A 16487-nucleotide genomic window follows, 5' to 3' on the forward strand; every position below is an offset into this window, starting at 1 on the left:
AGAGAGAGAGTGCCGCTGCAATCAGGAATGCAGGAAGTGATAAAATCATGCAGGAACCTAATCGTTCAATATTATCCTTTACCTGATTCAAGCATTTCCACGCTAGAGCAGCTTGCAGATGTCCGTTTTGAGTTTTTTTTTTTTTTTTTACTCAGTGCATTCCTGAAGGGAGGTTCCCATATGCATGTCGAGGGATTTCAGCAGCACCAGTGACAGGTCTCCATTTCCTCTTGTCTCTGGCAGGAGCACAGAGGGAGGGTTGGAGGGAGGAGTGTGGGCAGGGGTGTTTTAGTGTTTGCTAGTGTGCACAGCTGTGGAGTTTTGGAGGAGGACGGGGGGGGTGGGTTCCTGTGATTCATACCTCAGTGTCCAGCTGCATTTGCCAGACGTGCCACACCCAGACAAATGGAGTTCACGTCCAGCATCACAAAATAACCCCCCCCCCCCCAATTTTTTTAAACTCCATTAACAACTTCCAGGAAGTGAAACCCATGGCAACGTCCCCAGCTGCCCTGCGAGAGAACTCAAACAAACCAGGCCGAAAGCGTCATACCAGGAGCGTGGACCCAGGTGCTGCGATTCAGCTTTCGTGATATGGCAGACGCCGCCCTGATACTTAAGCCACGGTGCAGGTATTTGGTTTCACCTCTCAGCAGTTCCTTACTCTTGGGCTGAATAAGGGAGCAGTCTGACATTTTTTTTCCCCTTGATCCCATATTAAAGGTCAGGGGCGTGTGCTGTATCATCAGGTTTCCCTTCCCGTAGAGAACACTTAGCCAATCATTGTCTCTTCTCTGTTGGTAATCATCTGAGTTAGGGATCTGCATGCAGCAAAAGTCTTGTCCTTTCAGGAACCACAGCACCAATATCACCCTGTAACATGAAGAAAGGACAACGGATCTCTGTTCCTGAAAGGAATCCTGCCACGATACTCTGCCAAAGCAAGGTTTGGTGGTCAGACTTCAGGATGACAGCAGACCCCTTCCAAAAAATGGCCTCTGTCTGCCCACACAACAGGAGGACCTTCCAAACGGTCAAGACCTCTGAAAAAACGCAGGGTTAACACCAGTGGTTAATTCGTCTCAGATATGGTTTCTGTAGTGCTAGGAGTGAAGTCAGAAGGGTAACGTCATTCAAAAACACTTCTGGCTGGCATTTTCTACTTAAAATCACACCACAGGCACAAAAAAGGTGTTTTATAAATTAATGTCTCAAGCATTTTGAATGCATGCTTCAGAAAACCACCAGGAATCAGGCACTTCAAAAGCAACATGTTATCTCTTTGAGTTGCACCCATATCTGCTGTGATTTAACATACCGACATGCTTTGCTCACTTGAACTGGGGTCCCACCTTCAATTCAATCCGTTGGGTACAGATTCCAGTGCTCAGATTCATCCATTACAGTGCTGTCCCTGACACAACTTTAAGGGGGTGGTATCAGATACAGAGTGCATTTACAGTACCTTAGAGTGACCCCTGAGACACTTTAAAATGAGAACAGACAGTACTGAGACAGTTAAAAACAAACCACCACTTAGGGAACTCAATACATTCTTACAGTACATTTAAAGAGGGCACCCAGAGCCAATCCGCAGCTGTGGTTCACTTTTGCTTCAACGGGTGATTAACCCAGCGTGTCTTCTTCACCGTGTTGCGGCAGTGGCCACCTCGAAGTTTCGGCGCGGTGGATTTTTAAAGAAGTTCTGCGCCGCCGTGACCTGCGGAAACACAAGCAGGCTTCTGCGTCCATGCCAAACCGCCTATTGTTTAACCGCAACACGCTTAATTAAAAAGCACGAATCAGCAGCGAGGGATTGCAGAGACGCTTGACGGCTAAAAACCATGCGTCAGTGTGCTTAACCATAAAGAGCTTTACATTTAAACTCTTCATTATTCATGAGACATTGCGTTGCATTTTATATTAGCTGTGTCGTAGAGGTTCATTCTTGGACATGAAACACGGTGTGCAAGTTTGATTCACAGATATGTTTATATCTTTGAGCTTAATCTGAAATTTTACAAGACAAGAGCAATAATGGATGTCGTTAAAAAATTAAGATGCGATCAAATAAGTAACTACTTATAAAACGTTTTCCCCCCTGGGGGTACTATATGTGCACACTGTAACTATATGGATTCATACATTTAAAATAGTGTTTTTTCAGGCACCCACAGCTTCATACATTTGATACTGCAAAACAGCAGTAAGCATTTCATAGTAAACTGTTAGGTGTCATTGTGTTTGCGTTTGTCCTCGGAAATTCTAACCTGAAGCCCGGCATCTTTTTTTCCTCTTGCCGCGAGGAACTCCTAGGGTGAGGGCAGTTACCAAGGGCAACTGCCTCTGTGGCAACTGAGTTATTTAGGACAACTTTGAAGGCCCGCCTTTCCGCGCTCAGATTGGCTCAAATTCTTCTCGTTGCTTCAGCCTGCTTCCGTATTACAGTGCGGGAGTGGCTAGTGCACTTGTCCGTCAATAATATATTCGCAGATACCTTTCCTAGATTCCTGAAGCGCGGTGAAGGTGAGCGCAAAAGTCGGGTCGGAGGTGAACTTGTTGGGGTCGTTCTAGTACATCGAATGACGGTGGCAGGATTATAACCCGTTCTTTCACGTAAGTGCTGTCTTTTACAAACGCATTTTATCTCGGCAGGACAGAATAGAAGACACAGAGAATAACAAGGCTTAGTGCTTCAGGCATGTGATACTTTGCGTTGTTAAATGCAATATGAATTATGAGGAAGTTTGTCTTAACATAAACTACATCATTTATTCCCGAGTTATAATAAAATGCACTCTACAAGTGCTATGCAGATGTGAAACTCAATGTTTATTGACTTACTTTTTCATTGCACTAGTCATGCCTTTATTGATTCTTTTCAAAGTATTTATTTTACTGCAAAATAGTGTCAGTGTTTAATTTTACAGCTTAGCAAAAGTAGAAATTTCCATTCCTTTGAAATACTGACATTTTATATTACGTAATATCTTAAAGCATTTAACACCTTTATTGCGCTGGCAAAAGTTACAATTCAGCAAAAGCCTAGGGCCAAAATTCAGACCATAATTTTCCGTGTTTTCTTCCCTTACTAACAAAAAACATATTTGGAATTTCATATTATTTCAACATGTGGAACAGTTCTTCCATGTTCGTTGAAATTTTGGACAATAAGCAATTCCAAATCATTCTGTATGCCTTTTAAGGTAAGAGGCAATTCTTTTTAGAACTTTGGAAGCATACATTATTGTTGTGATGCGGTGTTCTGTAATAAAGGGTTGATTTCCCAGGTGCATTGCTTGCCCATAGGAATGAGATCTGCTCTGCTGTCTGTCGTGCAAACGCTGCGTGCAATTGCACAAACCCCCCACGCGCTCACTTTCTCTCGCACACACTGTTTGGCTGGCAAATGAAAAAAGCAATGGAACATGTCTTTCGCCTCTTTCGACTATAATGAGCACAGGCTCATTGGGACCAGATGACATATGTCCAAGCCAGGCTCCCTCTGAGTCCCCTCCCTCTCCAGCTTTTCAGGACGCTGGTAGGATTCTGGGAGCTGGGCGCCATGGAGCTGATTGGGTCCACCCTCACGGCGACGTACGCCCGGCCCAAAACCAGCAGCTTCCTGCCCGCCATCTCCACCATGGCCTCTAGCTACAAGAGCCACACCCCTCACTTCGCCCTGAACACGAGTGCCAGCCAGCCCTGGAGGACCGGCGGCTACTACAAGACGGCCAGCGTCGTGCCCACCCTGGTGTCCCTCCAGAGGGCCTCCCCGGACCTGGTGCGGGCCAAGACCATGTTCTACCCCTCCAACAGGACGGCCCTGTCCACCCGCTACACCCCGGACGACTGGCACAAGTCCAACCAGAGCAACTACCGGGAGTCAGAGTCGACGCGGAACAGCGCCGAGCGGCTGAGGAGGGACACGGTCCGGCTGATCCAGGACAAGGAGCAGCTGACCCGCCGGACGCAGGAGAGCACCAGCAAGAACATCGGGGAGCGCATCAACGACATCAGCTTCTGGAGGTCGGAGCTCAACCACGAGATCGAGAACATGGTGGGGGAGATCAACGCGTTGTCGGAGGTGAAGAGGAGGCTGGAGCGCGCCCTGGCCGAGACCGAGGGTCCCCTGCAGGTACAGGAGAGGGCGTGCGCGCGTGTGTGTGTGTGTGTGTGTGGGCACACACAAGCATGTCTGTGTGTGTTAAACAGACACACCCCTTGAGATAGCATTACAAACTCACAAACAGCACTTTTTTCCAGAAAACGTCCAATTAAATTTTGTGATAAACATTGCATGTTCAGGAATTTCACCAATGCAGTGATGCAGTGCTAGATATATGCTGCAGTTGATCTGTGGTATGAGACACTAACAGAACATGGGGATGGATGAATGCACTTTAATAATGAACAAAACTCAATTGCTCCAAAGTGACACAAGGCTCTCAATTAACTCCCTGTTCTCATATCTGTTTACAAGACGCTTTTATGCGTGGTTTTAGACGTGGTTTCTTGATGATCAGATCTCAATAATTGCTTGTAAACTTTATGAATGCCAGCTTCCATACAAAGTGCCCTTCAAGACACAATTCGTTTTCAGTAACCAAGGTGATACGGTCTTGATCATGTGGTCCGGACAGCTCATAGCTGATGACATGATGGAGGGGACAGCGTCCCCCGAAGGTCTTATTTAGGTCACACGTATCCTGTGATGGTAACCTGGTAACCACTGTCACACAGAGTGAGGGTGGTCATTTGTCTTACCCAGAGTGCCTTGGGGCATGCAGTGTCACGTTGATCTACAGTAATTGAAGAGCTAGTGACGTGGGGGGTCTAATGAGATGGCATCAGGTGACAGAATGTTCTCTTATGGACAGCCAGGAAAGTGACACCTTTGATTTATAGTCGTAATAATTATTAGGACTACAAGACAGTGTGAACTGTTACCAATATTGTCTCATCCACTGAGTTATAAATCCTCCTGCCCCCCCCACCAAAATAATTTTTTTTTATTGGATGATCTCCACAAAAGCTATTCCAGTGAAGCTGGGCATGGGACCTTGCTGAGAAAGGTGAATTGTGCATATCTGTAGTGTGAATAGTTAGTTACATTACATTACATTATTGTCATTTAGCAGATGCTCTTATCCAGGGCAACTTATATCGGTGACAGTTACAGACATGTTATCCTTTTATGCAGCTGGATATTTACAGAGGCAATTCTGGGTTAAGTACCTTGCGCAAGGGTACAATGGCAGTGCCCCAGTTGGAAATCAAACCAGCAACCTTTCGTTTTTAAGCCTTTCTCCTTACTGCACTACCTCATCACTCGTGTAGTAATGCTGCACTACCACAATAGTTCTCTGCAGTTCATTAGCTGTACTCTGTGAACGGATTATTTTACCTGTCAACTTCCTCTTTCATTGGTAGGTTTCTCAAGAATGCTTGTATCACAGAGAGAAGAGGATGTCCATTGACCTGGTGCACGACGACGTGGAAAAAGACCTCATAAAGGTAAGCCGCATGGAGCTCGCGTGCAGATGAGGGTTGTGGTATTTGTGCCTCGGGTCCACGTGCAAGAGCTGCCACTGTCACTGTGGTTTCCACAGGAAGTTGAAGTCATCAAGTCCTGTCAGGCACGGATGAGGCGACACTTGGACAGAGCCATCGCCCAGCTTGCGTGAGTGGGAACTGGTATAGAAGAGAAGAGAAGAGAATTCGAGAATTAGAATTAGAAGAGAAGAGCACAATCCCTAAAGAATAGTGGTGTAATGGGCTGAAAACAGTGGAGTGTTCTAGAAAATGATTTCAGAGTGTAATGTCATTCCAGGCCCAACAGTACCATAAGACCAGTTTGTGTGCTACCCTTTGGGATCTACCAGGCCCAACAGTATTGTAACACCAGTTTGTCTGCTGTCCTTTGGGATCTACCAGGCCCAACAGTACTTTAAGACCAGTCTGTGTGCTGTTCTTTGGGCTACAGGAGGCCCACAGTACTTTAAGACCAGTATGTGTGCTGCTCTTTTGGCTTTGCCAGGTCCAACAGAGCAGCCCAGCACGAGCTGGAGAAAGACATCAACGACAAGGTGAGCGCCCACCGCATCGACGACAGGTGTCACCAGCTCCGGAACACGTCTGACGGAATCAGTTACTACCGAGGGATCGAACGCCTGGACCCTTCGTGAGTCCTAGACCTGGACACATGTGTGGCCTACTGTATTGAACTGAGCATAGTCCATTAAATTCAAAAGGAAAAAAAATGCCATTTAGGAGGTTAAATATTGTGTTGCATATCACTTCAGTCACATTAGAGCTGAGTGACAGTCTGGTTAGCTAAGCCTGTCTGAAATGAAAATATGGCAGTGAGTACATATGTGGAATTACTTTGCCTCTTATATGGGTATTGGTAGTCTTCACACCAAACAAATGTTGATATTACATCATTTGGTTCTTTAAAACAGATTCAGGAGCTGGATTCATATGTAAATCAAAGAGTACTCCAGAGATAGGCTCTGTATCTTAGGCCTGTGTTTCTTCATATGGGTGCTATGGAAGTGTGAAAGGTTTTGTCTATTTCAAAATATTTTGATTGAACGCCTCCCCAGAGGCAGTGTTTTTCTGCCAGATATGTTTAATTTGCCTAATTTGTCGCATACATTAACAGAACTTAACTGTGGAAATTTGTTTTGGGGAAATAAATGTTATTGATTGAAACAATCCTTCTTACACAGTACAAATCTGGAAATTGTTTTGTATTGCAATATGACTTCTCTTAGCTTTAAACCACCATTTCCTGATTAAAAAAAAAACAGAACCATGAAATATTGTGACTATGGCCTTTACAATGTATGCTGAAGATAGCTAGTAACAAATGTTTTTTTTGTCTGCAATGACGCCTCTTGCGTTATTGTGTGTTGTGTCCTCCTGTGTGTAGGGTCTCTCTTCCCGAGTCGTGGTCCAGATTCACGGACAGCAACATCCTGCACTCCCAGAGCGAGCGCGCAGCGTCCCAGAAGCTCCGCGAGGAGATCGAGATCCTCCTCAACGCCACCTCCAACGAGATGTGGAACCAGTTCAACGCCGTCAACGTGGCCTTCACCAACCGCATGTCTGAGACCGCCGACGCCAAGAACAACCTGCAGACCCACCTGGCCAAGGTGAGACATGTGTTAGGTCACTGAATGACTCGCAGCGGGGGATGCGGTAAGTAGTCCAAGGGTCAAATTGTGAAAACTAGTTGTCACTCAGAGAAAAAAAAATGAAAAAAAAATGAACACCATTCAAATACAGAATACATTCAAATACAGAACACAGAAATACAGCAACAGCAGCAAAAAAGATGTAATGCACCACCAATCATTCTCACTCAGGAAGAAGTGAAGTGCTGTTGTCTACGTTGGAGTAGTTGGTTATAAATGACCTGTGCATTGATTGGCTATTTAAACATCATGACAGCAGGGGTGGATAGGAAGGGAGGTTCAAAACAGCACTGCGCAAATCTGTGAGATTAAGCTGGGTTTAACAATCTTGGCGTCAGGATTCAATCAATACTCTAATCTTCAACTAATCATTCCTTATGAAGCGGGTGAAGCAAACATGTCTACACAAAACCTAAACCGCTAATGGTATTGGGTTTGTAATGTATTATTAATGGCTGTGTCAACACTGAGATTGACTGCAGCCTCGAGCCCACTCTGAAGGGAAATGGATATTGTTCCTCCCTAAGAATGTAACAGCAGACAGCGCACAGCGTTGAACACCCTACAGGGCAATGCACTGTGGGATACAGCTAATTTGCTGTCTGTTTCTTTTATTTTAACCGGCGATATGAAAACACACCAAGAGAGATCGCAACTGCAGCAATTTTCTTGAGTGGCTGTAATGTGAAATGTAAGTCTGGTCTGGAGCAGCTCTTATGAAGGATATCGCATACTGAAGCTTTAATGGGAAAGAGAAGGACCCTCGTTCTCCTCTCATCCGGGAATACGACTAACGAGGTTTTGGGTTTAATGAGAGGGGCCGGGGCGTTAAAGAGCATGTGAGCGTGGAGCCGTCTCACCCACCCCGGGCGTGGCCGCGGCCTCTCGCGCCGTCCTCAACGCAAAGGGTAAACGCGAGTCCTCCTTTCGATTTACGCCGTAATTGCGTAAATCGAAAGGCACGCAAACTCGCAAACCGAATTTGCAGGCAAATGGCCCGAGAATTGGCCCCGCCGGCAAGAAAGGTGGCCAGAAATAGAGCAGGCCTTTCATTCCTGAGGGGCTGGCATTCCCCCCCTCCCCTCACATTCACACGCAGGGAAGACTGGACCCTTGTCCTTGCGTAATTGGAGGCCGCGGCGTGTGCCGCCGAGGCCAGCTGTTCCGATATCGCTGGGCTGGATCGCTTATGCGCCGCGCCCCATTTCCAATAAACGGCCACTGTGCGGATGTGTGAGAAATTATCATTCTGGGGAACGTGATTATATCACGTGCGCTTTCGGGGGGAAGGCAGAGTTAAACTGGTTTATGTGTTCCATTACTCTGTTTGTTTGTAGTTTAGGAGAAGGTCGCATTTCTCGGCTGGCTGGCAGTTCTGCACCATACACATTGGTTCTCACGTTAATGAAGCTTTAACAGTGTTGCCAAAGTAAGTATTTGTCCCACACAGCGTTGCAGAGCCTGTACCATTTTTTCATATGGTGCTAGCTGTGATTCACCAGAAGTATGTCAGCCCTAATGTTAGATGACTGTAAAACATCTCAGCTTACGTCACTGGGAAAAATGTCCTCCAGGGTAAGAATTATACAGTCTTTATAAACTTAATGTCACATGGAATAGTGAGAAAATTGAATTAATTTCGCACATAGGCTCTCATGAGGAGGTAGAAAATTCTACACACACATACATAATCTACGGATGGTAAGACAGTGTAGTGCACTGCGAATGAAAGCTGATTAACAAAGAAGATATGCTGCGAACCTTGTGATAATTTACATAGGACAAAAAAAACCAAGAACATTTATTTGCGAGTAGATGGATTGCAAAACAACCAGAAAGGGCTAAGAGCTATGAGCTGTGGGTCCACATCTTGTTTCCGTTTGTTTGTTGAATTATTGGCTGTGAAATGAACAGCACTGCAATGGGTTTTTCTTTGGTTGTTGCTTTTTTTGCTTTCTTTTCATTTGCGGTCAATTTCGTTATCATTTGCTGGAAATTTAAAAACAGAGAAAAAAAAACTATTGTAGTCACCAGTGAGTTGCTCTTAAGGTTCCTTTTTTTTTTGCTTAAAATAGCCGTGACGTAATAAAAGTATTTAAAATAAACTGCAGCACCGCAGCCAGTTAGACAGAATTACACTGAATTACACTGTGGCTAAAAATACTTCCTGTGACCTTGCAGCGACTGTCAAAACACCCCAGCTTCTTCTCGTCCCTCTGAACCTTGTTCTCCATGCTGTCCTCGATCTTCAGACCCTGCAGGAGATCTTCCAAACCGAGATGCTTATCGAATCCCTAAAGAAGGCTATCCGGGACAAGGAGAACCCGCTGAAGGTGGCCCAGACCCGGCTGGAGGAAAGAACTCGCAGGCCCAATGTGGAGCTGTGCCGTGACAACCCCCACCACAGGTAGGACCCATCAAGGACCCCCCCCACGTGGTGCCACGAGAGAGCCTGAATGATATCTCCTGCTAATACTCCACTGAGTGTACATACATTGTACCTCACAGACTTGTTTCTGCCAGACTAACATCAGTCTGGACGAATGAAAGTTTGGCGTTTATTCTCCCAATAGTGCTATTGAAATCTACCACAAATCCATCCGTCCTCAAGCATCTTTTGTGGGCCCTGGAGTCTTAATTAGAGTTTTCCCTGAACCGAGATGACACATGCAGTTATGTTCTCACAGAGTTGTGAACATTGTGGCGTGACTGCTGGAATGCTGCAACCACATTTAGAGAACCCTGCCATATGGAACACAGCGTGACCTTCACATCAGGCTTTCAGTGCTCGACTTAATCATTCGGGTCACTTGCTAAAGTTCTGAATGTGATAAAAAAAAAAAAAACATTTAGTTCAGGGATTCAAACGGCAGTAGAAAGTCCTAGCCTGGAGGTGACCAGCCTCACCACTGTCCTCCCGTTGGTGCAGTCATTCTGTGTGTGCCCCCCCCCCTCCCCCTCCCTCTCCCTCTCCCTCTCCCTGCAGGCTCATCAGCGAGGTCAGGGAGATCGAGGACACCATCCAGAAGCTGAGGGAGAGGCTGCTGGAGGCGGAGAGCGCCCTGCAGACTCTGGTCAAGACCAAGGTGACCCTGGAGCACGACCTGTCCGTCAAGGCCAACTCCCTGTTCCTGGATCAGGAGAAATGCATGGGCATGAGGAGGAGTTTCCCCAGTGCCCCCCGCCTGGTGGGGTACACGTAGACGAGGGGTACACGTGTGGGGGCTGCTACAGGGTGGGGTACACTTTGAGGGGTAGTAACACATGGGGGCTACTACCGGGGTGGTGTACAAATAGAGGTGAAGTTAACAAATGGGGGCGATTGCTACTGGGTGGGCTATTTGTAGAACTGCGCTAATTCATGATGCCCTAATACAAGGTGGTATGCATAGAGGAAGAGTAATGCTTGAAGAGCTACTACAGGTTGGGGTACACGTATAGCTGGAGTAACCCAGTGAGGCCTAATGCAGGATGGGGGCATGATTAGCAGGAGTAACATGAGGAGCTAACATAAGGGTAGAGGGTACAGAAAGAGCTGGAGTAACACACAATGATCTTATGCAGGGTGAGAGATACATAAAGCTTGAGTAACTCACAATGGCTCAATGTTGCGGGTTGGAAATGTAAAGGAGACACACATAGAAGCCATAGGTGCACATAAAGTTGGTGTAACTCATGGGTGGAAATACAAGGCAGGGTATGAGCAGAGCAGGGTAAAACACAGAAGCCTAATGCAGGTTGGGAGACATGTACAGGTGGAGTAACACAGGAGAGCTAGTATAAGGCAGGGTCATATGGAACTGTCTGCTTACTGTTTGATACTCCTAGACTTCTTCTTCAGCCAAACAATAGACAAGACAACGTTTCCTGATGGACAACAGTTAGGATATTGGCTTGTCTGTCCTTCAAGAGAATTGTGCACTTGGGAGCATTAGACAGTGTGAAGGCATTCCAGCATGTTGAGTTCATTCTTTGCCTGGCACCTTAGGTTGTGAATGGATGTACAGTTGCATTTGAACTCAGACCTGGGGAAGACATTTCCTGGCCCCCCTACCCCAAACCCTCCCCTTCCCCTTCAAATAGTAATGTAGAAGTAAGAAGTACTTAATTACAGTTATAATAAGAATAATAAGAATTTCTTATTACGGTTGTGTGTCTGAACTACTTCTAAGACTAGAATCTAGAAATAGCAGATGGAACTTTGCTTTTGTTCTAACAACATAAAATCTAGCCGCATGTAATTTTTCATATAAAGGGTTTTGCAGGTTTGTGAACAGCTCTGAAAAAGATTTAGCCGGCTGAGCATTGGTGGGAGTTCACACAGAAGGTCCATGCCTCGCCTGCTCACCTCGAAGAACAAAAGGGGTCTCTAACCTTTGACCTCAGGTTGTAATCCACAGAAGTAAAAACTGTCCATCCCATTGATTCATTCAAAGAATTTAATTGAAATGATTCCGTCTGCATTGATGTCTGTTAACTATTGTAAAACAATAATAATAATAAAATGCATTTATGAGTCATCTGCTTCAAAAGAAAACAAAAAACACATTTGTCATCATAGATGGCAACGGTAACCCGATTACGTTTGCTAAACAGGCCGTGATTTGTGGAGGCACAAAAGTTGTGCCAGAAAGTGATTTCTCAACACTGAGTGTTGAGTTGCATTCCATTTTCTCTTGGGTGGGATTGCATTGGTGAAAAAGGAACATTCAGCCGGGGTCAAAGACTACATAGGCAAGCACTGCATACATAGCATAAAAGAGAAAAACAAGTAGAATATATAAGTATGAAGAATAATCATAAATCATAAGTATAATAATACTTATAACGTAACCTATAATATATTAGGGCTTCAATATATACAAGTGTATATAACTTATGTATAATACTTATATACTTATTAATATGTTTGATTAATTAATACTATAATAGTAAGTATATAAGCATGAGATACAATAAGTATATGTATAAAGTATACATAATGCTTATTACACAGATTTTAATTTGGGTTTAGTGTACTTTTTTGGTGATGCTTTCCAGTGTGAGGCCAGCTCACTCATTTCCCCCCATTTCTAACAGTTACATGCTGATGTCGTTAACACCGGTGTGACATTTGTTTGGCTTGTGGCTACAATGGGTCAAACATCTGAACCATCAGTTTGTGTTTGCCTCTGGTAGGACCAGCCTTTCGCAGCTCTCTGAGACGCAAACATTAGCGGGGAGCAGATGTGTCCCCAAGGGCAAGGATCAGCTGGTCCTCATAGAAGATGAGAATGCTGACTGCTCCTTAAGCTCAGAAACATCCTGGCAAATGCTTCATATTACTACTGACAGTTTATTGAGTATCTGATCAGAGATTGAAATGATCTGCATGCATGCAGTGGAAAAAGTGACTCAGCATTTTTGTTTTTTTAAAGAGAAGTAAATCTCAATCAGAATGTTTCATTGTACGTACCCCGCACGCACACACAAAGTAACCAGCCCTTCTGCACTCAGCTGGAATGAATCTGCGGAGGCCTGGGCAGGGAATGAGACATATGGGGGCTTTCTCGCAAAAAAAAAGGAGAAACAACTTCTGAATTCCAAAGAGTGGAAATTTTCTTAGGTTTACATTTTTCTAGAGATCGTGATGGCAAGCCAAGTGACACAGTTATAATAACAGCATCACCGTTATCATTATTATTACATTTTTTTAGTTTATGATATTTTAGGTCTGAAAGTAAAGAGTTGAATGATGTGAAAAGACATAGAAGATATATGCTTCAAAGACACATAAGCTGAGCCGCTGCGCCAGTTAAAATGATGTAATGTCCTACTTTCCCCAAAGATTTACTGCTCCATACATTTACACTGATACACTTTACCACTTTCTTTATTACAACCATACTTTAAGTGTTTCCCTAGGTCTGAGGGCATGCATATGGATCATATATATCATAGACACGACTTCCTACTTTAAAAAATGTGCATAGTACCATGACCTTCTCAGCAAGCCCTTTGTAATATTGAATGCAGTTGTATTCTTTTCTTTTCACGTCCTTAAATGTGCTTTTGGGTTTGGGTGCTTCAGATGGGACCACCCACAGGTTAACACTGAGAAGAATGATGATGGAATTGTCCCTCAGCTGATAGCACTTTCTGGTATCAACTATGTGATTAGGTTTACAATAATTTTACTTCTGAGTATAAAGGACAAGCTACTGTAGACCGCACCTGTATACAGAGCGGTTAAGATAAGAGTTACTCACAGCCCTCCCCACCCACCTCTGTGAGCTCTTTATGGGGCCACGGTGGGCACAGCTGTCCTGTGATTGGTGCTCTCTCGGCATGCTGAAGTCCAGGCTCTTGCAAGGTGCAGGGAGTGTTGGTTTTAAATCAACGCCCACACTGTTTATGCCAGAGAATACTCGCCCCAGCTCCACCACTCCCCATCTTGACCTTGTGTTTACCACGGTAGTCTAGCTTAGCTCAGGTCACTTGCGCTGCCTGATTGTTTTAAAGAGACTTGGAGTGAAGTCAAAGCACATTATGACATTGTGCAGCTTTTGTTGGTGTCTGGTCTCGTCATGGCAACCCCCACCCTCCCATGCCTCGCCCCACCTCTCCCCCAGAACCGGGTAAAGTAGTTGATTCGGGGTGATCTTTTGCCTGTGAGTGGAACTCAACCCCCCCACCCCAAAAGGTATCTCTTGAATAAATTTCTGGTGTTAAAGAGTCATTTTAAAATAAAACCAGGTGAAACTGCTTGTGCGAGCCTTGTTTTTTTACAATGAGGTCTTTTCCTGGAAGCCGGGCCAGGTCTCACACCTCTTTGTTTCACTCCTCTCCAAAACCCAAAGCGCGCCGTCTTCCAGGAATTCCTCCCTGATAACCGCTGGCAGGCTGTGTCTGATTTGGGCTTAGCCGTACAGCCGTCCTGTCCAAATAAAGAATCTCTGACACAAACTCCGAGCTCAGCGGGCAGGGGTTTGCCCATAATCCATTGAAAAAACCTGTTCCGCCGCCTCTCCTAATTCCTTGAGATTTCACGCTGCATTTTCTTGCCAGAGCAAATGAGGACCAGGGAGCGGTTCCCCCCTCCACCCCGGAGGGGCGGGGTGGGGTGTGGGGGTTCTCTTTCAGGAGATAAGGAATTTATGGTGCGGCAGTACCTGTGTGCCGCACACGCTGTCACCCAGGTGTGTGCGTTTTATAACCGCTGCAACATCTGCCCAAAGCCGCGAGTGCCAGCAAGATGCTCCACAGTCCAGTTTGCTTTTTAAACGGCGTTGCGCTTGGCTGCGACCATCAGGAGTTAAGAGGGGAGGGTCCACCGCAGCCTTGCCTCCCCACCCCCAGACCGGAGCCCCTCTCCCAAACCCAGGACACATTCCCCCGGCCTCTTCGTTAAAGAGACAGGCCCCCATTGTTTTCCCTCAGTCACGGGACCCGGACCATCTTTCGTCACTAGATAATCAGGCTTACTGAGGGACATCACAGAGTCAGGGGTTTTCTCTCTGTCTCTGTATCTCTCTCTAACCCCTTAAATTCAACTATGTATGACTTGCATGACAAGAAAACATATCGCTGAAGCAGTAACACTTAAATGATGGCCGAGAGCATAAAATAATGTGAAAACAAGAGTCTGAACAAATAGTCCCAGTCCAAGAATGCATGGATGCCATGACCTTAAAGCTTAATGTGTAAACAGAAGTCCATTTTCTCCCTCAGGGTATGGCAAGCACAGAGATATTGAACTACCGACACTATAGAGTGTTAGCCTTTCAACCTAAAAGCATTTTTATGTATTTGGAATCTGATAGATGTAGAAATGGATTCCCCTCCGCAGTGAAATTAGGGAAGTGTCTGTGCCTGATGAAGAGATTTGAGGTACAAGAAAAGAAGTAAGGTCTCAGCTTTCTTTCCCTCCCTCTGTATCTCTCCCTCCCTCTGTTGTGTTTGCCCCTCTCTCTCTCTCCCTCTCTCTCTTTCTCCCTCTCTCTCTCTATCTCTCTCCCTCTCTTTCTCCCTCTCTCTCTCTATCTCTCTCCCTCTCTTTCTCTCTCTCTCTCTCTATCTCTCTCTCTCTCTCTTTCTCCCTCTCTCTCTCTCTATCCCGCTCCCTCTCTTATACCGAACAAGAACGATGCACTGGACAGGAATAGACACCAACCCCCCCACCATCTCCACTGGGAATGCACTCAGGAATGCTCCACACAGCCCTCACATATTGACAGTTTATTTTTGTCATCAGCTCTCATTATATCAGATGGCATTCAGCTTTAATTTATGAACACGCCCCTGGGGATCTGAGAATATATCAAGGACACACCCAGCAGGGGGGGACAACATTGTCCAGGAGCCGTCTGTGCTACACTGCAGCACTTCATCACACTTACGTGCAGCACGTTACTGTTGTTATATTTCCTCGTTTTGAATCAATACTCCATTTAGCCATTCCACCATTCTGTCAGCCCTGATAGCGGTACCGGTGGAAAGTACTTCACTTAGCATCATGTCAAGTTATATCCTTTCTCTCATAAGACACACCGGATAAGTCCACACAAATATGTTCCCCCAGGGTTTCTGATTGTTGAAATCCAATCAACCTCTGCACTGCCTGGGACTAAGAGGCACTTGCTGGGAAAATTGTAAAAACTCACCCCAAGATAGTGTCTGCTTTGAAGGATTTGAGTGCCCTGAACACTGTCTTTAAGACTCGGAAACTGTCAGAGCATTGTCTGTAAGTCTGTCTTGGAAAAAAATCCAGTACCAGCACGCAGTCAAGCCATAAAAGTTGAATGAAGATGAAGATCGTGAGGCTGATGATGAGGGTGATAACGATGATCACTGATCATGGTGGCTGCGACTGCTATGCAGTTAAGCCTTAACGCAGATGAGAACGAGGATGGTCAGGATGATGATAACGATTGTAATGGCGATAATAGCATAGGGGTGGCAGTGTAGCATAGTGCTAAGGAGCAAGGCTCATAACCAAAAGGTTGCTGGGTCGACTGTCTGCTGGGGCACTGCAGCTGTACCCTTGGGCAAGGTACTTAGCCCAGTGTAAATACCCAGTGGTATAAATTATCCACATGTAAAAATTGCAACCTATGTAAGTTGCTCTGGATAACAGCGTCTACTAAATGGTAATAATGTAATTTAATATTGCTACAGGTGATTGCTAGGCTACACTCCAGGCCTAGCACCAGGCCTTCCTTGTAATGTAATAATATTGATAAAAAACGATCATGATGGTGGCGACTGGTATGCAGTCCAGCTATAAAAAACAAGACGAAGATGATG

The 16487-nt window shown here is 45.4% G+C and overlaps 1 protein-coding gene across 1 annotated transcript; it reads left to right on the plus strand.

The window, feature by feature from the left end:
* The first annotated feature begins 3547 nt into the window (after nucleotides 1-3547).
* Nucleotides 3548-10405, plus strand: tekt3 (tektin 3). Its single transcript, XM_036552335.1, has 7 exons — nucleotides 3548-4138; nucleotides 5434-5517; nucleotides 5613-5683; nucleotides 6041-6184; nucleotides 6938-7160; nucleotides 9455-9609; nucleotides 10189-10405. The coding sequence occupies exons 1-7, from the start codon at nucleotides 3566-3568 to the stop codon at nucleotides 10403-10405; spliced, it is 1467 nt and encodes a 488-aa protein (XP_036408228.1). The 5' UTR covers nucleotides 3548-3565.
* The last annotated feature ends 6082 nt before the right edge of the window (nucleotides 10406-16487 follow it).

This window comes from Megalops cyprinoides, chromosome 1, assembly GCF_013368585.1.
Source record: "Megalops cyprinoides isolate fMegCyp1 chromosome 1, fMegCyp1.pri, whole genome shotgun sequence".
In the NCBI taxonomy this organism is placed as follows: domain Eukaryota; kingdom Metazoa; phylum Chordata; class Actinopteri; order Elopiformes; family Megalopidae; genus Megalops; species Megalops cyprinoides.